We start from the raw sequence: 27831 nt of genomic DNA, 5'->3' as shown, positions 1-27831 counted from the left end.
GCACTGAAATTGAAACTGGGATTAAAAATCTTCCAACAAACAAAATTCCAGGACCAGATGGCTTCACAGGCGAATTCTAGCAAAATTTTAGAGAAGAGTTAACACCTATGCTTCTCCAACTCTTCCAAAATAGAGCAGAGGGAGGGACACTTCCAAACTCATTTAATGAAGCCACTACCATAGAGCTGATACCAAAACCAGACAAACATGTCACAAAGAAAGAAAAGTACAGGCCAATATCACTGATGAACATAGATGCAAAAATACTCAACAAAATACTAGCAAAAGATTTCAACAGCACATTAAAAGGATCATACACCATGATCAAGTGGGGTTTATCCCAGGAATGCAAGAATTCTTCCATATATGCAAATCAATCAATGTGATACGCCATATTAACAAATTGAAGGATAAAAACCATACTATCATCTCAGTAGATGCCGAAAAAACTTTTGACAAAATTCAACACTCATTTATGATAAAACCCCTGCAGAAATTAGGCATAGAGGGAACTTACCTCAACATAATAAAGGCCATATATGACACACCCAGCGCCAACATCATTCTCAATGGTGAAAAACTGAAACCATTTCCACTGATATCAGGAACAAGACAAGGTTGCCCACTCTCACCACTATTATTCACCATAGTTTTGGAAGTTTTAGCCACAGCAATCAGAGAAGAAAAAGAAATAAAAGGAATCCAAATTGGAAAAATTGAAGTAAAACTGTCACTGTTTGCAGATGACATGATACTGTACATAGAGAATCCCAAAGATGCTACCAGAAAACTACTAGAGCTAATCAATGAATTTGGTAAAGTAGCAGGATACAAAATTAATGCACAGAAGTCTCTTGCATTCCTATACACTAATGATGAAAAATCTGAACGAGAAATTAAGGAAACACTCCCATTTACTACTGCAACAAAAAGAATAAAATATCTAGGAATAAACCTGCCTAAGAAAAAAGACCCGTATGCAGAAAATTATAAGACATTGTTGAAAGACATTAAAGATGATACAAATAGATGGAGAGATATACCATGTTCTTGGATTGGAAGAATCAACATTGTGGAAATGACTATACTACCCAAAGCAATCTACAGATTCAGTGCAATCCCTATCAAAGTACCAATGGCATTTTTCACAGAACTAGAACAAAAAATTTCACAATTTGCATGGAAGCACAAAAGACCCCAAATAGCCAAAGTAATCTTGAGAAAGAAAAACGGAGCTGGAGGGATCAGGCTCCCTGACTTCAGACTATACTACAAAGCTACAGTAATCAAGACAGTATGGTACTGGCACAAAAACAGTACCAATGGATGAATGGAACAGGATAGAAAGCCCAGAGATAAACCCACGCACATATGCTCATCTTATCTGTGTTAAAGGATGCAAGAATGTACAGTGGAGAAAAGGCAGCCTGTTCAATAAGTGGTGCTGGGAAAACTGGACAGCTACATATAAAAGAATGAAATTAGAACACTCCCTAACACCATACACAAAAATAAACTCAAATGGATTAAAGACCTAAATGTAACGCCAGACACTATAAAACTCTTAGAGGAAAACATAGGCAGAGCACTCTATGACATAAATACAGCGAGATCCTTTTTGACCCATCTCCTAGAGAAAGGGAAATAAAAGCAAAAATAAACAAATGGGATCTAATGAAACTTAAAAGTTTTTACACATCAAAGGAAACCATAAACAAGATGAAAAGGCAACCCTCAGAATGGGAGAAAATATTTGCAAATGAAGCAACTAACACAGGATTAATCTCCAAAATATACAAGCAGCTCAATAGCAAAAAAAGCAAACAACCCAAAAGACCTAAATTGACATTTCTCCAAAGAAGATATACAGATTGCCGAGAAACACATGAAAGGATGCTCAACATCACTAATCATTAGAGAAATGCAAATCAAAACTACAATGAGGTAGCACCTCACACTGGTCAGAATGGCCATCATCCAAAAATGTACAAACAATAAATGCTGGAGAGGGTGTGGAGAAAAGGGAACCCTCTTGCACTGTTGGTGGGAATGTAAATTGATACAGCCACTATGGAGAACAGTATGGAGGTTCCTTAAAAAACTAAAAATAGAACTACCATATTACCCAGCCATCCCACTACTGGGTATATACCCTGAGGAAACCATAATTCAAAAAGAGTCATGTACCACAATGTTCATTGCAGCTCTATTTACAATAGCCAGAACATGGAAGCAACCTAAGTGTCCATCGACAGATGAATGGATAACGAAGATGTGGCACATATACACAGTAGAATATTACTCAGCTGTAAAAAGAAATGAAATTGAGTTATTTGTAGTGAGGTGGATGGACCTAGAGACTGTCATACAGAGTGAAGTAAGTCAGAAAGAGAAAAACAAATACCGTATGCTAACACATACATATGGAATCTAAACAACAACAAAATGGTTCTGAAGAATCTAGGGGCAAGGCAGGAATAAAGATGAAGATATAGAGAATGCACTTGAGGACACGGGGAGGGGGAAGGGTAAGCTGGGACGAAGTGAGAGAGTAGCACTGACATATATATACTACCAAATGTAAAATAGATAGCTAGTGGGAAGCAGCCGCATAGCACAGGGAGATCAGCTTGGTGCTTTGTGACCACCTAGAGGGGTGAGAAGGAGGGTGGGAGGGAGACGCAAGAAGTAGGGTATATTGGGACATATGTATATGTAAAGCTGATTCACTTTGTTATATAGCAGAAACTAACACAACACTGTAAAGCAGTTATACTCCAATTAAGATGTTAAAGAAAAAAACAGTGTTGGCTGGCATTTCTGCTACGAGTACTACAAGTACCGCCACAGTTCTCTTACTTCTACCATGTTTTTGTTTTCATTTTTTTAATTGAATTATAGTTGATTTACAGTGTTTCAGGTGTACAGCAAAGTGATTCAGTTATGCATACATATATATTATGTATATATTTCAGATTCTTTTCCATTATGTTATTATAAGATATTGAATATTGTCTCCTCTGGTATGCAGTAGGTCCTTGTTGTTTTTCTAATTTATACATAGTAGTGTGTATCTGTTAATCCCAAACTCCTAATTTATCCCTTCTGCCGCTTTCCCCTTTGGTAATCATAAGTATATTTTCTATGTCTGTGAGTCTGTTTCTGTTTTGTGAATAATTTCATTTGTATCATCCTTCTTCTCTGGCTTTAATTAATACGAGAGAACAGAAGTAGAGGGTAAGGCCCCTGCCTCCCCCTCTCTGCTCCTCTATTAATAGTGAGTCGATCCAACTAACTCTAACTTTGGAAGAATTCGTTGATTTTAAAACAAATAACTCAAGGAACTCGTAGGGGGAAAATCTAATATATACATATATATTGCATATTGTCAAATTGTACTGGATCTTTTCTACTCCAGATTCCAGGCTGGCCTTCAAATGTGGTTCATGTCAATCTCTCTATTCATGTTTTCTAAACATTCCAGAAATTTAAAAATTATCAAATGGAAGGTAGGAAAAAAATCAATTCAAGATCAAACTATAAGGTGTTAATAAAGGCTGAAGCTGATCTCCATAATCCTTGAGAGGACTTAGAACACAAGGTATTCATAAACATTGAACAATGTATGTGAAGCATGGCTAGACCACCGCTTTGATTTCAGTGAGCTGCTACTTGATCTGGGTGTGGAGGAGAATCACACAGGCTGATGAAGTAAGCTGTCAGGCAATCTGAAAACAACTACAGAAGAGTCAGGTATAAAATAGAAGACTAATATTCTTGAAGTTGCCTTAGCTCTTCTAGATGCTATCAACCCTTTAGAGCACAAATAGAATTATTCAACAAAGATAATGTATTAGGCTAGGTTGCAAAATTTAAATTAAAATCTATGCCTTCATAATTCACAAATCATAATGTTTGTATTGATAAAAGAGCTTAAAGTCAGATGAAAATAATGAACTTTTCTATACGTTCAGAATTACAACAAAAAAATAAAGATTTTCAAATATCCCACAATTCTGGGTGGCATTTCAGATAAAAGTATGTGTCGTGGTGTCAGTTGGTGATCAACATGGGATAAAACAAATCTCTGAAAGGCAGTTCGTGAGCTTACATGAACATAATTGTGAAATTTTCCCGTAATAAAAGTCGGCTAAATTGCCATTTTTAATATTATACAAATATTTATTCAGAGATGCCAGCAGACTATTGTGTCTCCAGTATAATACTTCATATTGTGCTGTTCAGGAATTGACATGGATGTCAGATAACTCAAAAAAAAAGCACAATGAAAGAAAAGGCTAAGCGGGAAGTACAAAGCACATTATATAGATAATATTCTCAAGCACAGATTTTTCTCTGGCACAGGAAAGTTGTCATTTCCTGAATTTAAAGTGCAGAACACTATTCCTGTTTAAGTCATTAAGAGAGAATTCAATTCCCATGAAAAGGAAATGTAAGCAGTGGGGGAAGGAAAAGTACTTAATGCTGGAAAACAACCCAGAGAAATGAATGAGGATCCCAACTGGAAGATCCGTCTCTGCCTGACACCTACCCCCCTCTTTTTTCTCACAGGCGGATCTAGCTCACTGTGCGACCCCATGAGGTACAAAAGAAAGAGTTTTAAATTCTCTTCATGATAAATATTTGTTTCAACTAATGTAAAGAAAAATTTTATTGAGAAATTTATATATCTACTTGACCTTCTAAAACTGATTCTAAAATTGTCCACTCTTATCCTTAAAACACATATGACTTTTCAACATCCCATTGCACTTCTGACTTAACCATTTCCCCTTCTCTCCTTTTCTCATGCCCCAATATTTAATAGACCATTCACTCCTTAGCAGTTTTCTTTCCTTTTCTTTTTTTCATTCTACTCCAACTCTATTCCTAAAAAGAATTAATGTATAGTAATAAAAATGGTTAGTGTTGGGCTAATATAGACAAGTAGATTAATGGAACAGAAGAGAATCCAGAAAAATCCCAAGTAGGAGGGAATTGAGTATTTAAAATACCAGTGGTACTTTAAATCAACGGGGAAAGAATGCACAGGTGTTCAGACTGTGGGTAATCCTGTTTGGCAAAATATAATAGAAGATAAGAATGTAATGCAGTTAAGAGCCAGTCTGCCTGGGTTCAAATCCCAACTCTGCTAATTACTAGATGTGTGACATCTCACGATCACCTTTACCCCTCTGAGGCTGTCTCCATATTTGTTAAATGAGAGTAATATGGCATCCACTCTTATAGACTTGTTGTAAAGACTAAATAAATTAATATATTAAAGCAACCAGCACATCAAGGACCAATACATAACTGTTTGCCATTATTACTACTTTTTTTCTATTTCATTTTCTATCACCAAATACACTTGCCAGATGCTTTCTTAATTACAGCATACTTAATCTGTGAAATAAGACCTTCAAGAAGAATCATTCAGTTTTACAATATCCACCCAGCAAGTTTTAATCAATGCACCAGTAAGAGGATTAGGTATTGTGTCTGTATAAATACGTAAAATATTTTAACATTTTAAAATGGTTTTTAACCATTCATAATTTCTATTCATAATTTTCTTCATAAAAATTATATTAACAATCTGCAAGAAAACAAATATCTGAAAGCATTTACTTATACATTCAAGAAGTAGGAGAAAAATAAACTCGACTGTGAAAATCTGGGGTAACATTATTATCAGTAATCCCATTATATTTCAAAAACCAAGAAGAAAATGAAATAGGAATATCATAATTCCTTCTACATACTTCATAAGGCAAATAAGAGCCACCAAACTGTTATTAGTGAGTTCATTTCCATGGTTATTGGCTTGCAGTGCTGTCAACAGTTGAATATTCATGAGGCAAGTTGGGTGCAGGTAAAGAAGAAAACATTCCTTCCAGGAAAAAGAAAAAAGTTATGATAACTAAAAAATATTTTATGCATCCTGTTCTGACCTGGGATATGTAAACTAACAAAGAAAAAGCTAATGTCTATTCAAACTTTATGAGTTTTGTTACATATCCACCAAGATGCAGAAAATTTTCTCAGCTACTGCAAAACGACAAATATCCCCTAATATCAGTAGTTTCTTTTCTTAAAAAACATCTTTATTGGAGTATAATTGCTTTACAGTGGTGTGTTACTTTTTGCTTTATAACAGTGAATCAGCTATACGTATACATACATCCCCATATCCCTTCCCTCTTGCGTCTCCTTCCCACCCTCCCTATCCCACCCCTCTAGGTGGTCACAAAACACTGAGCTGATCTCCCTGTGCTATGCGGCTGCTTCCCACTAGCTATCTGTTTTACATCTGGTAGTGTATATATGTCAGTGCCACTCTCTCACTTCTTCCCAGCTTACCTTTTCCCCTCCCCGTGTCCTCAGGTCCGTTCTCTATATCTGCATCTTTATTCCTGTCCTGCCCCTAGGTTGTTCAGAACCTTTTTTTTTTTTAGATTCCATAAATATGTGTTGCCATGTGGTATTTTTCTCTTTTTGACTTACTTCATTCACTCTGTATGACAGGCTCTAGGTCTATACACCTCACTACAAATAACACAGTTTCGTTTCTTTTTATGGCTGAGTAATATTCCATTGTGTATATGTGCTACATCTTCTTTATCCATTCATCTGTTGATGGACACTTAGGTTGCTTCCATGTCCTGGCTATTGTAAATAGTGCTGCAGTGAACATTGTGGTACATGACTCTTTTTGAATTATGGTTTCCTCAGGGTATATGCCAAGTACTGGGATTGCTGGGTCGTATGGTAGTTCTATTTTTAGTTTTTTAAGGAACCTCCATACTGTTCTCCATAGTGGCTGCACCAATTTACATTCCCACCAACAGTGCAAGAGGGTTCCCTTTTCTCCACACCCTCTCCAGCATTTATTGTTTGTACATTTTTTGATGACTCTGACCAGTGTGAGGTGATACCTCACTGTAGTTTTGATTTGCATTTCTCTAATGATTAGTGATGTTGAGTATCCTTTCATGTGTTTGTTGGCAATCTGTATATCTTCTTTAGAGAAATGTCTATTTAGATCTTCTGCCCATTTTTGGATTGGGTTGTTTGTTTTTTTGACCTTGAGCTGCATGAACTGCTTGTATATTTTGGAGATTAATCCTGTGTTAGTTGCTTCATTTGCAAATATTTTCTCCCATTCTGAGAGTTGTCTTTTCGTCTTTTTTATTGTTTCCTTTGCTATGCAAAAGCTTTTAAGCTTCATTAGGTCCCACTTGTTTATTTTTGTTTTTATTTCCATTTCTCTAGGAAATGGGTCAAAAAGGATCTTGCTGCGATTTATGTCAAACAGTCTTCTTCCGATATTTTCCTCTAAGAGTTTTATAGTGTCTGTTCTTACATTTAGATCTTTAATCCATTTTGAGTTTATTTTTTTGTATGGTGTTAGGGAGTGATCTAATTTCATTCTTTTTTTTTTTTTTTTTTGTGGTACGTGGGCCTCTCACTGCTGTGGCCTCTCCTGCTGCGGAGCACAGGCTTCCAGACATGCAGGCACAGCGGCCATGGCCCACGGGCCCAGCCGCTCCGCAGCATGCGGGATCCTCCCGGACCAGGGCATGAACCCGCATCCCCTGCATCGACAGGCGGACTCTCAACCACTGCGCCACCAGGGAAGCCGTAATTTCATTCTTTTACATGTAGCTGTCCAGTTTTTCCAGCACCACTTGTTGAAAAGGCTGTCTTTTCTCCATTTTACATTCTTGCCTCCTTTATCAAAGATAAGGTGACCATATGTGCATGGGTTTATCTCTGGGCTTTATATCCTGTTTCACTGATATACTGGTACTGTTTTTGTGCCAGTACCATATTGTCTTGATTACTGTAGCTTTGTAGTATAGTCTGAAGTCAGGGAGCCTGATCCCTCCAGCTCCATTTTTCTTTCTCAAGATTGCTTTGGCTATCAGGGTCTTTTGTGCTTCCATGCAAATTGTGAAATTTTTTGCTCTAGTTCTGTGAAAAATGCCATTGGTAGTTTGATAGGGATTGCACTGAATCTGTAGATTGCTTTGAGTAGTATAATCTTTTTCACAGTGTTGATTCCTCCAACCCAAAAACATGGTATATCTCTCCATCTGTTTGTATCATCTTTAATTTCTTTCATCATTGTCTTATAGTTTTCTACATACAGGTCGTTTGTCTCCTTAGGTAGGTTTATTCCTAGGTATTTTATTCTTTTGGTTGCAGTGGTAAATGAGAGTGTTTCCTTAATTTCTCTTTCAGGTTTTTCATCATTAGTGTATAGGAATGCAAGAGATTTCTGTGCATTAATTTTGTATCCTGCTACTTTACCAAATTCATTGATTAGCTCTAGTAGTTTTCTGGTAGCATCTTTGGGATTCTCTATGTATAGTATCATGTCATCTGCAAACAGTGACAGCTTTACTTCTTCTTTTCCAATTTGGATTCCTTTTATTTCTTTTTCCTCTCTGATTGCTGTGGCTAAAACTTCCAAAATTATGTTGAATAATAGTGGTGAGAGTGGGCAACCTTGTCTTGTTCCTGATCTTAGTGGAAATGGTTTCGGTTTTTCACCATTGAGAATGATGTTGGCTCTGGGTTTGTCATATATGGCCTTTATTATGTTGAGGAAAGTTCCCTCTATGCCTACTTTCTGGAGCGTTTTTATCATAAATTGGTGTTGAATTTTGTCGAAAGCTTTCTCGGCATCTATTGAGATGATCGTATGGTTTTTATTCTTCAACTTGTTAATATGGTTTATCACATTGATTGATTTGCATATATTGAAGAATCCTTACTTTCCTGGGATAAACCACACTTGATCATGGTGTATGATCCTTTTAATGTGCTGTTGGATTCTGTTTGCTAATATTTTGTTGAGGATTTTTGTATCTATGTTCATCAGTGGTGTTGGCTGGCTAACATTTATTTGGTCCGAATTAGGCACTAGCACTGTCCAAGTGCCAACAAAAATGACCTGTGCAAAAGTTCTTCATCTGTCCCAAAGATAGATATTATTATTATTAACCTGATTTACTGAGTGAGGAAACTGAAGCTTAGAGCCTTTTCCTTCATAGATGCTAACCATAGGGCTGAACTCCACATCTAGGAGGCATCCTGTGTCTGTTTAGGTATGTGGGCAGCTGTTTGCAGGTGGGTTAGGGGGGGAACATGGAGGGTTAATTTTGAGGGGTTTCAAAACAGCTGACTGTAGTCATTGGGTGTTTCTTAATCTTATTTACTTTATTTAGTTGATTTCTCCCTAAAGTTTGGTGTATCTCTGACTACTCTGGAGAGATCCATCACCCAAAACAATACAAAGAACAGAAGATCATTAGAAATCAAATGATACTTATTAGAATGTCTAAGCCAAGAAGAGTTTATTGCCCCAAAAGTCACTTTATTTTAAAAAATTAATAGTTTAAAATAAAGGACTTAGAGTTTTTTCAGTCTTTGAGAAAACTAGCTGTAGACATGGTTTGCAGAGTTGTCTGTAGAAAATATCACTTCTAAGAATTAGCATCTAACTTGATTCCGAATTCTTTGAAAAACTAGGTGTTAAGCAACTAGGTGTTAAGTTTTCTTAGTTTTTCTATTTAAGGTTTTTATGTCTCTCTTATCTTGGGAGTACTTTTTCACTCAAATACTTTAAGATCAAATGCTATTTTAAAACTTAGAAGTCTGGAACGATCAGGATTAAAAATTTATCAGAGCCAAAAGGGCCATTGCAAAATCTCAAGACTATGGGCTGAAAACTGAAATGGCTGTGGAAATTTCTAAGTCACAAACATGAATAAAATGGATTTTTGTGTAAGAATGATAACAACATTAGTGTAAAAATAAATAACAGGTAACGTTTCACTTTGGTGTAGGGATAATAAGGAATAGTGGTGACTGAAGCAAATGAAAACTTGTGGCTGCCTTTGCTCTAGCCCATTGTAACCGTTCAGGAATGTGAGACCTGTGTTGATTTTTCCCTAGTGTTTGAAGAGAGACTATAGTTACTTTTATGTGAATGCTGTTACTTCTTTAAACATTAGCAGTTGAATCAATGTTTTAACCACTCTGTGCTATGTTTAAAAATACCTCTACTAAAAAAAAATACCACTACTGTTCTCGATCTCTGCTTTAGACTAACTCATTGTCTTAGGTCAATGGAAGTTAAATATCCAAGAAAGACAGCTCCAATATACCTATTTTTACAGGCTGAACTGTGAGATGAGATGTGGGAATCAAAATCACAAACACATAAGCAAAAATTTTAAAAAACTTAACGAAAACTTAGCAAAACTTTAAAAATTAACAAATGACACACTTCAGAAATGTTCGCATTTATTGTAGTTTTTATTGTAACCATCTCAATAAATTTCCTAAATTTTCACTTTTTTTTTTTTTTTTTTTTTTTGTGATACGCGGGCCTCTCACTGCTGTGGCCTCTCCCGTTGCGGAGCACAGGCTCTGGACGCGCAGGCTCAGCGGCCATGGCTCACGGGCCCAGCCGCTCCGCGGCATGTGTGATCTTCCTGGACCGGGGCACGAACCCATGTCCCCTGCATCGGCAGGCGGACTCTCAACCACTGCGCCACCAGGGAAGCCCTTCACTTTTATTTTTAATAATTTTACACGTGACTATAATTGCATTGAGAATGATTCTGATTTCTCTTTCATCTTCTGTCCATTTGACTTTCCAGCCACCTATTAAACACCTTTCCCCACCCCGCTCCCCTCTGGTAACCAGTAGTTTGTTCTCTGTATGTGTAAGTCTTTTTCTGTTTTGTTATATTTGTTTGTTTGTTTTGTTTTTCAGTGAAAGCTTCTAGTTTCTCACCATTGTGTGTAATGATAGCTGTAGGGTTTTAAAAGACTTTCTGTAATGTCGAGGATGTTCTCCTCTGTTCTTAGTTTGCTGAGAGCATTTTTTGTGAATGGCTGTTAGATTTTATCAGATGCATCTTATGCATTTATTGTTATGACCATATGGTTTTTCTTTTTCTTTTTCTTTTTCTTTTTTTTTTTGCGGTACGCGGGCCTCTCACTGTTGTGGCCTCTCCTGTTGCGGAGCATAGGCTCCGGGTGCGAAGGCTCAGCGCCCATGGCTCACAGGCTCAGCCGCTCCACGCCATGTGGGATCTTCCCAGACCAGGGCATGAACCCGTGTCCCCTGCATCGGCAGGCAGACTCTCAACCACTGTGCCACCAGGGAAGCCCTGGTTTTTACTTTTATACTATTGATGTGATGGATTACATTAGTTGATTTTCAAATGTTGAACCAGCTTTGCATATCTGGGATTATCCCACTTGCCTGTGGTGTACACTTCTTTTTATACATTTTCGGATTTTATTTGTTAATATTTTGTTTAGGATTTTGGAATCTAGTTTGTGAGTGATATTGGTCTGTAGTTTTCCTGTGAAATCTTTGTCTGATTTTGGTATTAGGGATGCTGGCCTCACAGAACAAGTTAGGAAGTATTTCTTCTACTTTAGTCTTCTGAAAGACACTCTAGAGAATTGATATAATTTCTCCCTTAAATGTTTCATAGAATTCACTAGTGGACTCGTTTGGTCTGGTGCTTTCTATTTTGGAAGGTTATTAAATATTGATTCAGCTCCTTTAAATAGATATAGTCCTATTTAAATTGTATTTCTTTTTGTGTGAATTTTGGCAGATCATGTCTGTCAAGGAATTGATCCATTTCACCTAAGTTAGCATTTGTGGTCATAATGTTTTTCATAATATTCCATTATTATCCTTTTTATGTCCATGGGATCTGTGATAATGTTGTATTTTTCATTTGTGATACTAGTAATTTACATCTCTACTCTCTCTCTGTCTCATTAATCTGGCTAGAGGCTTATCAATATTATTTATCTTTGCAAAGAACCAGCTTTTGGTTTTGTTGAGTTTTGCTGTTGATTTGTGTTTTAAGTTTTCCTGATTTCTCCTCTAATTTTTATTATTTTTTCCTTTTGCTGACTTTGGATTTAGTTTGCTCTTCTTTCCTAAGCAAAAGCTTAGATGATTGATTTAATTCTTTCTTCTTTTCTTTTCTTTCTTTCTTTTTTTCCTTTTTGGCTGCATCGCATGGCATGTGGAATTTCCTTGGCCAGGGATTGAACCCATGCTCCCTGCAGTGGAAGCACGGAGTCTTAATCACTGGACCACCAGGGAAGTCCAAATCTTTCTTCTTTTCTAACGTATGCACTCAATGCTATAAATGTCCCTCTAAGCACTTCTTTTGCTGCATCCCACAAATTTTGGTGAGCTATATTTTCATTTTTTTTAGAACGTTTTCATATTTCTCTTGAGACTTCTTATTTGACCTATGTGTTATTAAGAAGTGTATTATTTAATATCCATGCATTTGGGGGTCTTCTATCTATTATTGATTTCTAGTTTAATTAGTTCCATTGTGGTCTGAGCAGATATTTTATGATATCTATTCTTTTAGATTTGTTAGGATGTGTTTTATCCCCCAGAATATGCTCTGTTTTGGTCAATATTCCATGTGAGCTTGAGAAGAATGTATTTTCTGCGTAGTTGGATATAGTTAATTGATGTCCATTATATCCAGCTAATTGATAATGTTGTTGAGTTTAGCTGTGTCTTACTGATTTTCTGCCTGCTGGATATTTTCACTTCTGATAAAAAATTAAGTCCCCAACAATGATAGTGGACTCATCTATTTCTCCTTACAGTTCTATCAGTTTTTGCCTCATGTATTTTGATGCTCTTGTTAGACACATACATGTTAAGGGTTGTTGTGTGTTCTTGGAGAATTGACATCTTTTTAATTATCTCTGAGAACTCGTCTTGCTTTTGACATCTGCTCTGTCAGAAATTAATATAGCTTCTTCTGCTTTGTTTTGATTAATGTTAGCATAGTATATCTTTTACCATCCCTTTTCTCAATCTATATGTGTTTTTATATTTACAGTCGGTTTCTTTTAGACAATGTAGAGTTGGGAATTGTTTTTTGATCCACTCTGACAATCTCTTTTAATTGGTGTATCTAGACCCTTGACATTCAGTGTGATTCTTGATATAGTTGGATTAATATCTCCCATATTTTTTACTGTTTTCTATTTATTGCCCTTTTTTTTCTGTTTTTGTCTTCCATTCTTTCTGTGGCTTTAATTGAGCATCTTATTGATTCCATTTTCTCTCTTTTCTTAGTATATCAATTATACTTTTTAAACTTTTCTTTTAGTGGTTGCCTTAGAGTTTGCAATATGCTTTTACAAGTGATTCAAGTACACCTTCAAATAACACTATAACTCTTCATGGGTAGTGCAAGTACCTTATAATAACAAAATATTCCTAATACCTCCTTCTTCTTCCTTGTATCATTGCTGTCATTCATGTCACTTGTACATAAGAATACATAAGCATGTGTATGTATACACACACATATACATACATAATTGAATACATTGTTGCTGTTATTCTTTTCAACAAACTTTTCTCTTTTAGATCAATTTAGAGTAAGAAAAATAAAAGTTTCTATTTACCCTTCATTTATTGCTTCTCTCTGATTTTTTTTTCTTTTTTTATGTACATCCAAATTTTTGACCCGTATCATTTGCCTTCTGTTTTAATAACATTTACTCTTTCTTGCAAGACAGGTCTACCACTCCATTTTTGTTTATCTGAGAGTTTTTATTTTCCCTTCACTTTTGAAGTATAGTTTCACAGGGTACAGAATTCTAGGTTGGTGATTTTTTTTCTCCCAATACTTTAAATATTTCACTTCATTCTCTTCTTGCTGGCATGGTTTCTGAGGAAAAGTCAAATGTAATTCTTTGTTCCTCTGTAAGTAAGGTGTTTTTTTCCTCTGGCTCTTTCAAGATTTTCTTTTAATCTTTGATTTTTTTCAGTTTGAATATATGTCTAATTGTGGGGTTTGGGGGGCATTTGTCTTGTTTGGTATTCTGACCTTCCTGAATCTGTGGTTTGGTATCTGACGTGAATTTGGGGAAATTCTTGGTCATTATTGTTTGAATATTTCTTCTGTTCTCTCATCTCTCTTTTCCTTCTGTTATTCCCATTATGTATATATTATACCATATGTCACTGTGGAGAACTGTGGAGTTTTTGGATATTCTATCCCATTTCTTTCAGTCTTTTTTTTTTTTTTTCCTTTGCTTTTCAGTTTTGGAGTTTCTATTGCCATATCCTCAAAGTCAGTGATTCTTTACTCGAGTCTCTAATGAGCCCATCAAAGGCATTCTTCATTTATGTTACAGTTTGAAAAAAATCTCTAGGATTTCTTTTTGATCTTTTCTTAGAATTTCCATCTCTCTGCTTTCATTGTCCATCTGTTCTTGCATGTTGTCTACTTTTTTCAGCAGAACCCTTAGCATATTACTCCTAGTTGTTTGAAATTCCTGGTCTGATAATTCCAACATCTCTGCCATATCTGAGTCTAGTTCTGACGCTTGCTCTGTCTCTTCTATCTGCTTTTTTTGTCTTTTAGTATGCCTTGTAATTTTTGGTTGAGAGCCAGACATGATGTACTATGTGAAAGGAACTCTGGTAAATAGGCCTTTAGTGTGTGGTAAGTAAGATGTGGGGGGATGGGAAGTGTTCTGTAGTCTTATGATTAAGTCTTTTGGTGAGCCTGTGTCCCTGAGCTGTGACCTTCACCAATTTTTCTCAGTAGTCCCCCCTCCTTATATGGAAAAAGTTGGCAAGTGTAAGTGAGGGTTGAGTATTTTTCTTTTCCCATCTGGAAGATTAGAGCAGGCAGGAGTCAGCATTTCTCTTCCCACAGTTCAATTAGGCTCTGCTATAACCCCAATAGTGTAGACTCCTGTGAAATAGTTTCTTCTTGAGCAGGCCTCATTAAGAAGAACAGAATGCTCTGATGTATTTCAAAATGGTTACTTTTCCCCTCCCTCTAGGGGCACAGGAGAAGATTTCACTCTGATATTCACTGTGAGAAACTGGTAAAGCTCCTGGAGGTAAAACTCACAAAAGTGTGAGCCCTCCCCTCCCTCCTTTGACTGTGTCCCCCTGGAGTTTTAATCCTCAGACTTGTCCATACTGAGCCTTCAATAATTTGTCAGTTACAGTTCAGGATCTCCTAACCTGTACTGCTTCTGGCAAACATTTCAGCTTAGGCGTTTGTGATCTGGTAAGTTGTAATTCTGTTTTCACCTGTTTGTGTGTTGATGTTTGCACTAATGGTGCAAAGCAAGGATGTGTAAAGCTGCCAGTGCTTTAGCGTGAGTCAACGCAATGGCACCAAACTGTACTAGTTGTCACTGTATTAGTTGTCACTGTACTAGTTGTCACTGTATACTTCACTGTCACCCACTCGCGTGGGTGGTTGGGAATGCCGGTTGCATTGAAGAATGTTCTGGATAAAGCTGTAAAAATTATTAATTTTATTAAATCTTGACTCTTAAGCACATCTGTTTAATATTCTGTGAGATGAGATGGGAGATATAGCTAGGTACTTTGCTGCATATGCAAGTGTTATGGTTGTCTCCAGGGAAAGACTGGGTGTGATTGTTTGAGTTGCTGTGGAACATCATATTTACTTGAAACAGCAGCTGTGGGATGAACTGTGGTTTCAGATTTGGGGAATTTGGAAGATATTTTCTCAAAAAAGAATGAAGTGAGCCTGTCATTGCAAGAAAAAAACTGGTAGTATTTGCTTATGGTGATAAATTCAAGTGAATTTAGAGTTTGGAAAATTTATGTCTATCACTGTGAGCTTGGCAGCTTCCTTACACTTAAAGACTTTTCTAATGAGTTGGATATACTGAGATTAACTAATGTGATGTGTTTTTTAAATATTGAATAATGAAATGTGTTAATATTTGGAAGATATGCATAACTCTCAGTGAATTACTATTTAAAAATGTACAACATTGAGCTTCTCTGGTGGCTCAGTGGTTGAGAGTCTGCCTGCCGATGCAGGGGACATGGGTTCGTGCCCCAGTCCGGGAAGATCCCACATGCTGCGCAGGGGCTGGGCCTGTGAGCCACGGCCGCTGAGCCTGCGCGTCTGGAGCCTGTGCTCCACAATGGGAGAGGCCACAACAGTGAGAGGCCCGCGTACCGCAAAAAAAAAAAAAAAAAAGGACAACATCAAACATGGTTAAAAGGTCTCTTCAAATTCCAAGATAGGTCAATGGGTTTTAAGGTAACAGAGTATGAAAAGTTCACTGATACGGTTTCGGATTCCACATCATGACTACCTTTAAGAAACTACCACTGATTGAATTTTGTTGTTGTATTAAAGAAGAATATTCACAACTCACTGAAAATGTTATAGCAATGAACATATTTTTCCCTTTTCCAACTATCATTGAAAATACGTTTCCAAACAATATATCACAATGCATTGAAGCATTTGAGAAGTGAGCTATTTTCTATTAAGCCAGACGTTAAAGAAATTTGCATTCTTATGAGATAGTACCATACTTCGTACTACAATTTTTTAGGAAAAGATAGCTGTTTTTCATAAAAGTATGTTATATATGTTAACATGTAATGGGTTTATAATTGTTAATTTTAAATAAATTTGTAAATAAATGAATTTTTTGGATAGCAAATATTAAAATTTTCCTTAGTTTTAGTTGCTAACATATTAAATATTGTTAGATAATAATACACATAAATAAAAGCTCTTTGTGGTTCTCCGTAATTTTTAAGAGTGTAAAGGAGTCCTGAGATTAAAATGTTTAAGAACCACTGCCAAGAACAATGCCTGTCATTGAATTTTGTTTAGTGGTTAATAGTTAATATGTATTTAAATTTACAGACCGTAACACCACAATATGCATGTCTAGTACTTTTTTTTATGTTAAATAAAGGAGTCCTACTCAAAAAATTGGGACTCAATGGGTGTTCAGGAAAAAGTGAGATCCAGTGGACTGGAGAATTTATGAAAGATTTGCCAAAAGTATAATAAGGGAACATAAAATGTAACTCGAACAATGAATTGAGCTAGTATTTTCTAGCTTAAAAAATAAACTGTTCCTTGTTCTAAATTCACCTCCATATCTCTGCTCCCTCTCTCAGCAAAACTTTAAAAACTTTCAAACGTTTTCTGTGGTTATAGACTCCATCTTTCTATTTTCCATTTCTCCTTCTATCCATTCATTTGGGAGTGCCACAGTCAAGATCACCAGTGACCGACCTTGTGTTGTCAAGTCACATATCTGTTTGTACCTTACCTGAATTCTCAGCACTGTTAAAGCGATTGACCACTCCTTCTTTCTTGAAGCCCTCTCTCTGTTGGCTTTTGTGACACTATACTCCTGGTTTTGCTCCTTCCTACCTTACTGACTTCTTTAGTTTCTCTTCTTCTGCTTGACCTCTAAATGTTGGAGTGCCCCCAAGGTTATGTCCTGGGGCTTTTTTTTCTTCTCTATCTATATACTTTCTCCAATGAACTGGGGCCAGCTGTCTCTTCTCTCTTCCCTGAGTTATGAACACTTTCCCTGAGTTATGTCTTTGTGCCAGGGACATTCAACTCTTTAACTTCAGCCTTGAACTCCCCTCAGAAACCAGGATCAGTACAGCTACCTCCCTACTTGAGATCTCTACAGTGATGTCCAGTAGGCATCTCAAATTCAACATGGCCAGGACAAGCTGACCCTCCCACTCCAACAATTACTCCTCATTTCGACTTCTCCATTCCAATGAAATGGCGCCATGATCAACCAGGTATTCAAGGCAAACTCAAATGACAAGCCTTTTTCACTTAATAGGACTTTGTTTTTTTCTCAGGAAGTCAAAACAAAACACTGTCTTCCAAAGAATTTTGATGTCATAATATTGTTTTAAGTTCAAGAGGTAAAAGGAAAATATTTACTCTTATTTTTTCCACGTATTTTCATGAAATGAGTACACTTTTTCCTGCAATAGGACGGCTCCTCTTAAATCCTTCATATGTAAAATTTATCCATCTCTATTGATATTAAATAGCCACAGTTTCAAGGTGACAGTTGCTGCTAAAATCATTCTGAATGTAGAATATTTATAGGAGTAATAAGGTTTAATCCCTGTGTGATATGAAATTCAGATTGGCATCAGGTATCTAGAATTAAAAGTGCGAACTGTTAAAATCTGTGCGATATTTGAGAGTGATCTGTGTGCCTGACTGATGAAAAGAGTGGGAAGGACAAAAATGAGTTGAGAAAGATTATCATTTAGTACACTGAAATTATAAGATAAGCAAATGCCTTCTGAGAATAAAACTCATCATGGACTTGACTTTTGAGCTGGTAGTGGCCCAGATGGACAGACAAGGGCAAAGGGGATTGCTGTCATCTCCCTATTATATCTGAAAGAGTTTTCTTCCTTCTTTTGATTTCTTGGTAGCAAACTTGTGACATTTTTGGCTTTCTCAAACTTTAACTAATGTATCACATTTAATACATTTTATCAAACTCTTGCTGAGAGGAAAACAACGAGGACCAAATTGAAGAGAAGGTGAGGTGAGCTCTCTGAATGGGAAGAAAGCAGCCCACGACTAGAGTGATATCTGGGAGTACACCGTGCAGCATCATCGTCAGGGGAGCGCTGGTTTGCTGAGTGTGTGCTGTGCTAATTACACACCTGCAAGCTGGAGGTCCCTTCCTCCAAAGGTGACCTAGGCTGTCTTACCTGGCTCACCTGTCTCTGCATCTCACGAGCCTTCAGAGATTATTATCACCTGTTTACACAGCCCAGCTTGTGATTTTCATTGTTGGGAGGAGGGTCCTCTGGTGAGGTATCAGGAACTCCAAGTGGCTGAGCGAGAGGGTACTGTACGTAGAGGGAGTATGACCTGGAGTTGAAAGTCAGGGTGAAATAAGTGAACCCGTTTTTCCCATTGAGTCTTACTTATTTGTTTCCCAGTCTGTTTCTTTAGTCTTTGGAAGAATAAACATAAAGATCATCAGACTGTGGTCTCTGGACCAAGTGTATTAGGGAACTTGCTCAAAAAGATTTCTGGGTCCTAAACCAATCTGCTGAATCAGGCCTTCTGGGGACAGGGCTGGGGAATCTGCATTTGAAGAAGCTCTCCAAGTCTCATACACAGTGAAAAGTTTGAGAACCACGGGCATTAAAAGCCATTTTCTGGTACTTATTTTCCATATATTTGTATCAGAATGAAGATGATATAATTCTGATGAAATTCTGAACCAGGGAGAATGAATGAGTACAGAGATAAAACAACATATTAAATCTCATGTGTTTTTGTGACTAGGGTATTAATGCTTCCTTGATTGATAGGAGAAAGATTAAATGCCCCAGTTACCAAAGTCTGAAAGGACTCTGTAGATTCTGGTTGTTAAAGGATGATTCTGAGAACACGTTGTTTATCTTCAGAGAGGAAGACTTACACATTTTGTAAAAAATGTCAAACGGTTTTCATGATTTTGCCCTCTGGGCAAACTGTCTTAAATCTGCCTTCACTGTTGTATAAAATGAGGCTCTTGGGAAAAATAAATGCTTGGTTAGAAATGCTAAGAAGTTCCAGGTTTTCTTTCCTATGCAGTTAAACAAAAAGTTCCCTATTGTCATGGAGGATTGAAGATAAAAAGTCAGATAAAGATAGAGTTTACTTTATTAGCTTGTGTGTTTCCTTCTACCTCCTAGTTTGATTCATTTTCACTACCTCCTGTCTTCAATTTGTTGGTTTCAGAATGTGACTGAGTTCAGTTTATGAAGATAAGGTTTATACATGTAGAAGTGAAGTTTAAGTTTTGCTTGCATGAGAGGTTATGTTTCCTACGTGGTTAATACGAAATGTAAACTGGGCAACCAAAGCAACGGTGCCGTTTTAAGACTAAACAGAAAGAGCTAAGGAGCATTTTTAGTATAGGTATATGGAAAACTATTCCAGAAAAACAAAACTAAAATTAAAAATTAGACTAACACTAATTAAAATGGGCACTTAAAGTCAGAAAATTCGAAAATCTCTCTCCATTGCAAATTATACCTAACTTTAGATAATATTTCAAAAGATTGTATCACGTTTCCAATAAAAAAGTTAAGGCGACATCCAGTACTTCCATATTTATTTTATTTAATTCAGCTGAATTCTTTCATTCATTTGAGGCTGTCAGTACTGATGTGGCTTTGTAGTTATGGAATCTGAAATGTGAACCCATTGAATCAGGAATCAAGATGGTGCTGAAGCTAAAGCTAGGAGTGAGATCTGTGGCCCATTTGTTTTGTTTCCTTTAAATAATATTGTTATTTTTCTTTACAAAAGTTACAACATGCACACAGCCAGATATTCTGACAATAAGAAAGTGTACAGAGGTCATCTTCCTATCACCTGGAGGTAGTCACTGTTTGCATTTTGGTATATGCTACATATTTTTTCTTAGTATGAACGCACACTGACATTACCCATGTGTATACATGTATATATTATATACATGTGTAATATTCGTATATGTACACACATATACAGTTGTGTGTGTGTATATATATATATATATATATATATATACACAAAAGTGTGTATGTATAGGTATGCACACATCCAGTATGCTGTTTAGTAATTTTTTTGCCAAACAGTATTTTATAGACATCTGTTGTATACACACATATGTATATATAATTTTCATCCCATTCCATTTATGATTACACTTTTGCACAGTATTCTGTAGTTTGCATGTACCATAGTATATGAAATGATCCCATTAATTATGGGCATTTAGGTGGTTTCCACTTTTGTAATCAATACACTGAAACCCCTTGTCTGAATATTTTCTTAGGATAAATTCCCAGAAGTAGAATTACTGGGTTAAAGGGAAGGCCCACTTAAAAATTTGAGATATATTGTAAGTTGTCCTTAAAAGTGTTGTGCCGTTTTATACTGTTATTAGCAATGTCTTGAGGGTGATAATTTTGGAATATTATGCACAATCCTGGGTTTTGTTAATCTTTTAAATCTTTGTAAATATAGCATGTCAAAAATGAACTTTTTTTTTTTAATGAAATTCTTACATTAATTTTCATTTGTTTGATGCCGTATCTTGAGATTGCTTCAAGCTTCTGTGTGCCCTGACTTGGCAGGTAGTGGCTGGAGTTCTTAAGACAGACAAGGGAAGGGATGATCTCACGTGGTCACTAGGTAGTTAGTGGACGTTGTCTTGAGGACAACGTCTTGTATTTGCTGGATAGAAAGTCTCGTCTTTTTTTCCTTCTAAACTTTCTCTTTTAAGGCTCAGTATAAATAACTCTTTTAATCCTTTTTTTCTTTGCTAAATTAATAGCTTATTTAGTCATGGGCTTAATGGCCATCAGGAAGAGTCCAGATCTTTGAAATACAAATGAACTCATTTGCCTACCATAGGGCTGTGGAGAGCTCAGACCTGTTCCCAGAAATACAAATTCTGGCTTCCTAAAACTTGAATGGGGCAAGAGGGGATGGGAAATTCTTCCATTCCTTCTTGAAGGTCCCTTTCTTTCTCCCTTCCTCCCTCACTTCCTCAATTTCTCTCACTTCTAAAGGGCTCCCTTTAGAATTTCTGGCCCTTTTGTTTGTATTAGAAATCCCATTTGGGGCTAGATTTTGGTCTTTTGTGCTTCACAAGACTTAGAAGTTTAGGAAACATTTGACTCTGTGTGTTTTACCGCAGAACTTTGAGATCTTGGTGGATACGTTTAATTCATATCTACGTGATCACTTTTGGTCCTGTCCCCAAACTATAAAGGATATTTAATTCCCAGGTAGGAGAAGCAACGCACAAGATTTCTGCCTTCTACAACAAACCTGTAACACTCGACAGTTATTGGATTTTTAAACTTTGGTTTCTTATAAAAAACAATTAATTCAGATCAACACTCATTTGATTAGTCCAATGTTGCCTTCATAGTATCTTCTCCTGCTTTCTGCAGGCATTCTTACACCGGATGAACCAGTGCGCTGCGTCGAAACTTGACAAAAATGTAACAGAAGAAACGGTGAAGGTGAGGAGGTGCCCTCGACCCCAGTACAAGGTCCACTCAGATGAAATGTTACCCGTGGGATGTTGCCTCAGGGCTCGTCAACTTGCCTCCACTTCCGGGATAAGTTCTGTACCAGTCACCAGTCATTGTGTGGCCAGCAATGAGAAAAAGGGAAGCTAGGGTTTGGGAAAAGAAACGGGGGTTATGAGGATAGTGTAGAAGACAGAGAGGAATTTTTGCCAAGACCTTGGAAACGTTTGAAAGGAGGAAAAAGATAACCCCAAGTCCAAGAACCTTCATGTCTCTGGAGGGGAAAGGAGCTGAACCATGTGTGAGGGGATTGCTAGAGGGCCTGGGCGGCAGGATGCGGGTACATGCGGCTTCCAGTCTCTGACCCCTGGAGAGCAAACGATTTGGAGGGTCCACTGGGGCAGAAAACGTCCACACAGTATCTTCAGCTCACAAATGTATAAACATTTCCTTTTAAACTGTAGGGAAGGAAAATTGTGAAGAGTTTGGGGGAAAAGGGGGGATGGTAAATGAAAATTAATTGTGCTCTAGTCATTATTCATTGAAATTGTATAAATCATCATTGATATTTATTTTGGATGCCAACTTGCTGTTTTATTTTACGGAAAATAATTCCCAAGGATTTTATAGGCACATCTGTTTCCCATTAAATTCAATAGTAACGTTTACATTCTCCTTACCATGGAGTGTTTTAGTTTGGGTGCTTTTGGTTGCAAGCAAAAGACACCTGTTACTCAAAGGGACATGAAGGTACTTTGATTCCCATAGCAGGGACTTCTATGGGCAAAGAAGCCCTTCCCCCAGAGCCTGCCAGCCATTCTGCCCGCGCTGTTTTACCTGCAGTCCGCTGTCCTTAGTTGGGTGGGACAACGACCATGCTTGGGTTCAGTTACTCAGGTTTGTCCTGAGAGCCGGGACTAGGTTCCCGGTTCCCAGAATTGTGTGGGAGGGGAGAGGATGTCCAGACAGAATGGGTGCTCTGCCGGCCCGGGGGGTGGGGGGGGGTCGAAGGACAGCTCTCCACCGACGTTTTCAACTTGGAGAGAAAATACTCCACTCCCATAGAAGTTTTTAAAAACTTGCTTCACTATTGCACTTACACATTTATTTACAGATGCTGTTCTCAAACATTGAAGATATCCTTGCAGTACATAAAGAATTCTTAAAAGTCGTGGAGGAATGTTTACATCCAGAACCTAATGCTCAGCAAGAAGTGGGAACCTGCTTTCTTCACTTCGTAGGATCAATTTCTGTTTATTTTAAAAGCTTTTCCCCCTAAAATTTCCAGTTTCACTTCTGGCACAGTAGTATGTGGGAATTCAGCATTAGAAGCAAAATCTGACACCAAAAGTTTGGGGTCTTTTAAGGCCAATGAAATCTTCCACTTAGAGCCAGAAAAGGGGAGAGGGCCTCACATCATCCATTTTATTCAGCGAAGAATAAACAGGCTTTTCTTTTTCCCAACGAGTTAGTTTTTTGCATCCTCTGTAGCTTTGAATTCTAATGAATATTCAGGCTGTTTCATAATGAATGGATTTTTATGTTTCCCTCAAACATAGAGCATTTCTCTTTTGAGGCAGAAAATCCTTACTTTTACAATGCTGCGATGAGCCTTTTATTAGTCAAAACATTCCCTTGTTAATTGACTTGTGACCAACCTGGAGGTGAACAGACCTGGTCCCTCTAGGTACAAATATGCCTGCATCTGAATTTTTCTCAGAGGCTTGTACTGAACAGTGCTGAAGAAGAACAAGGCAGTACTTGGTTATTTCAAATTATATGTCGTGCTTGTATGATCATTTTCATCCCTTTGCACATGATAGCTGAAATTATTTATGCAATTGATTTGCAAGGTACAAAGCCACCGGTACGGTGAAAATCGTTTTCAGAACTAAAGGGCATTCATACTGACAAAGGAAAAATGATGCTGCTATTTCTACCACTCTGCTGATGCTAATTTTCAGAATACCAATTTGAATCCATTTACTTATCAAAATGCTATGCAATTAGTGTTTTATTTAAAAATGTATAGGAGTATTTTGTCATATAAATCAATTTTCATTTATTTTTGATTTCCAGTCTTTTATAAAGTAATGATACGGAGTTTCTAGGTCTATATTTCTGTATGTGGTGAGCAGACTCTGTAAATGTTATTTTTAGAATCAGAAAATAGTCCATAAAAATAATTATATTAAAGGGAGAGACTCCTTGGGTATAGGAAGATCAAGGTTTCGTTGGGCAAAACTATAAACCACGTGTGTTGTATCCACTTAATCCAGACTGTTCCCTTTCATGAAAGAATGCACATCTCCCGCCAGCTGGAGTAGTTGCTATCTCAGTGCCGGGCTGCACATGGGAATCTTGCACCCTGACATCCATTTCCTCAGTAACACACTATGAATCTGTCAGCCATGAATTTAGTTAAACTGTTTCTGAAGTTTGTTTTCTTCTGTTATCCCATCTCTTGAAATAAGTAATTCAATACATTTTCTACTGGCTGTATAAAATAGCACTCAGTGTTTCTAGATACACGTCTTTGAAATTTTAGAGGACGCACTTCTGTTCCACTATTCAGTCACTACATTTTCTGTGTCTGCCTCTTTCACTGGGATATATTTACTGGGATATTTGATAGATATTGATCATAGATACTTGGAGAAAATCTTACAGATGGAAGGAAGCTTTAGGGATCAAGATGGTGTGAAATTTCTCCTTTTATGAAAGAATCCCTTCTGTAGGATCTGTGAAGGTTGTTGATCTTGTTTTTACTTGATCCCTTTTAGTTACAGCTCGAATTGTTAGAAAATCTCTATATTAATCCTGAATCTGCCTATCACTGCCCATCATGCCCCTTGCAGTTTCCACCCAGTGGTTCTAGTATTGTGTTTTGGAGCTACAAAGAGTTGTAAATCCTTTACAATAAATAGGACAGCTATTTGAAGTAGCTACCGTTCCTTTTATATACTAACAAATATCTCTCTCTGAGATGACCTCTCAGATGGAATATCTTCAGGGTCTGTCATTATCTCAGTCGCTTGTTGCTGACTGTTCTCCACTTTGTCAGTGTCCTTCTTAAACACAACTGTCCAGCTTGGTGCATATGACCTGCAGGGTACTATGTCCTATTGCTCTATGATCTGGCACTTGCCCTCCACCAAAAATACTTTCTTCCCCCTCCCTGCTAGGGAATCATGGATTTATGTCTCTGTATCTTGCCCACATATGACATCTTTTTTAAAGCTGTGTCTGAATCCTCCCAGCAAAGCTAAGTACTCTCTTCTCTGTAATCTGCTACCACGTCGTTCATTTAATTTTTATTGCATACATCATATTGGATTGTAATTAATATAAGTCTATCTCCTTTCCTAGACCATTCTTCATAGATCAGGGAAAATAAATTAAACATACTTATATATACACATAGTATAGCTCTTGAAACATAGTAAACACTTAATAAAGGTTGTGCATAAAATCACACTTAATATTTCAAAATGGCTAATAAAATGACTAACTTATTCTTACTTGAATTCACAGAAAGACAAGTTTCGTATCTATGACGAATATTGTAGTAATCACGAGAAGGCACAGAAATTGCTTTTTGAACTTAACAAAATAAGAACAATCCGGACATTTCTTTTGGTAAGTATATATTTACATATCACTGTATGCTGTTATTTGTTGATAGCCCCGCTGAGAGCCAAGGAATAGCATCCGTGTGGTGTAAAAAGTGCTTGTATGACATCTGTTTTTAACATATCCCTGCTAGGAAGCTAGAGAGTCATTTGAGAAATGTAAGAAGTGAGACTGTAAATCAACTATATTTCTCTCTATATATGCTCTTAAAATCACACACACACACACACACACACACACACACACACACACAAATGAAATGAACGAAATGAAAAGAAGTGAGAGTTGGGAGAAGCTTGTTTCTGGGGAAACACTGTCATGCCCTCTCCTGGTTGATTATGAGTTGTGAAACCGCAGGTTCTTAGTGAGCGAAGACATTTATGCCAGAGTTCACAGTTGCTTTTATATCCCTCAGCTCCCTAGAGCTTCATTTACTTCTGCTAAGAGAGCTCTAAGTAGGGCAGTGACAGGAAGGAAATGCATCATGGGGATGGTAGAAAAGAATTTTCAAGATTGACTTTTCTCCTACATACATTCCATATTCAGTGTTCGTAAAAAGCGCAAGAATCTGTATTTAATTTCTTCAGGATCGTACAAATAAACGCATAGCCTGGCAGTTTCCTGGACATTGTAATTGCCAGTGAGAACCACACTGCAAATAGAATTCAGTGATATTTAACGAATTGTGGAGTGGAACAGACATCTCCATGATCCAGTTTTAGAGCCTGGATCAGCTCATTTAAAATGAAAAATAAAATGCCCATTTACAGCTCTTTTCCACTCGCACCATTAGCTCCAGGCAATCATTGATCTGCTTTCCATCTCTATAGGTTTGCCTTTGTTGGAGATTTCATGTAAATGGATTTGTACAATATAATCTTTTGATGCCTGGCTTCTTTTACTGAGTAAAATGATTGTGAGGTTCATCCTTGTTGTAGCATGTATCCACATTCTATTCACTTTTATTGCTGAATAATATTCCATTGTATTTTGTTTATCCCTTTGCCGGTTTATGAACATTGGGTCAACAATTGACTATGATAATGATGGACCTTGAAGATCCTACATACGAGATGTCATTTCAGAGAGAGAGATTTCTTAGTGAAGTCAGGAAATTTCAAGTTTGGGCAATTCTGAAGAATGCTGTTATGAATATTCATGTACAAGTCTGTGTGTGGACATACATTTTCATTCTCTTGGGTAAATACTAAGAGTAGAATTGCTGGATCAGAGTAAGTTCATGTTTAGTTTCTTTTTTTTTTTGTAATTGCTCTAGGGACTACAATATGCATCTTAACTTAGGAAGTTTATTTCCCTCAGGTTGGTTATTGTTTTTTGTTGGTTTTGTTTTCAGGAACTTGCCTGGATTTAATTTGAGAATCTGTGTCTTTTGTATGCGCAGCTGCTGCTATATCTGCTCAGTTTTTGTTTTATAACTTAGCCTTTCTTTTTAGGGGTCACTCCTCTGACTGGTTAACTTAGTGGTCAGCTGGGGATTTGAAAGAGGTGATCGAACATCATAACCCATATGATTTGTGGGTCTGTGTGTGAGTGTCGCGGGTGACACATTCACAGGCCAGGCAGGTTTCAAGTCAGATCTGGGGTTTTTTTCTCCTGGGGCCATCTCAGGTCCTATCTGCACGTGCATAGTCTGACGTTTGCCCCGGACTGCAATCTCAGGCTAGCAGAAATGTGAACGCTCCCCATTTTTCTCGGGCAGTGTGCTAATTTTATTGACAACACTCCTGGGGGTGGGATTTTTGCCCTCTGCAGTCCCCTCTGGTAGCAGGTTTGCAGGGCCAGGGCTACTGTGACAGGGCTACCATGCAGGATGAGCTGAGGATGGCCCTGGGGCTGGGGGCATGTAGGGGCAGGATGGGAGGAGCCCAGGCAAGAATGCCACCAACTCCCCTGTTCTTACCTGAAGTTCAGCAGTTTTTCATGAATAAACATTTCTCAGTTTGTTGTTTGACTTCAGTTGATTACCAGAGCCCTTAAATTGTTGTTTTTTAAAAATTTTGCTCAGTATAACAGTTGTTTGGGAGAAGAGAATTTACTCATCTCTTCTCTCTGCCATGGCCAGAGGAAGTTCCTGTGCCCCTGGGACCAACGGGGCTCTCTTTGAACTATCAGAACTTTGCTGTCTTACTGAGGGCACTCTGTTCTCAGCGGAGCTGGCTCTCCACTAAATACATGTCACAATTCCAGAGTGCTGGTTTTTACAAGATCCTACAGCATAGTCTGGTAGGAAGACCCTGGCTTTTATAGTTCTTGCC

The 27831-nt window shown here is 37.4% G+C and overlaps 1 protein-coding gene across 4 annotated transcripts in view; it reads left to right on the top strand.

Annotated features, from left to right (window-relative positions):
- PREX2 (phosphatidylinositol-3,4,5-trisphosphate dependent Rac exchange factor 2) overlaps nt 1-27831 on the top strand; it is a 286239-nt gene that overhangs the window by 55144 nt on the left and 203264 nt on the right. For all 4 annotated transcript variants that reach the window (XM_067712136.1, XM_067712134.1, XM_067712135.1 and 1 more), the window contains 3 exons: nt 21842-21913; nt 23037-23159; nt 25457-25561. In XM_067712136.1, coding sequence (XP_067568237.1) covers nt 21842-21913; nt 23037-23159; nt 25457-25561 — 300 coding nt within the window. The remainder of the gene's footprint in view (nt 1-21841; nt 21914-23036; nt 23160-25456; nt 25562-27831) is intronic.

Source organism: Pseudorca crassidens, chromosome 17 (assembly GCF_039906515.1).
Source record: "Pseudorca crassidens isolate mPseCra1 chromosome 17, mPseCra1.hap1, whole genome shotgun sequence".
NCBI classification, from domain to species: Eukaryota; Metazoa; Chordata; class Mammalia; order Artiodactyla; family Delphinidae; genus Pseudorca; species Pseudorca crassidens.
Note: the sequence above shows the minus strand (reverse complement) of the source record. Positions and strands in the feature narration are given on the sequence as shown.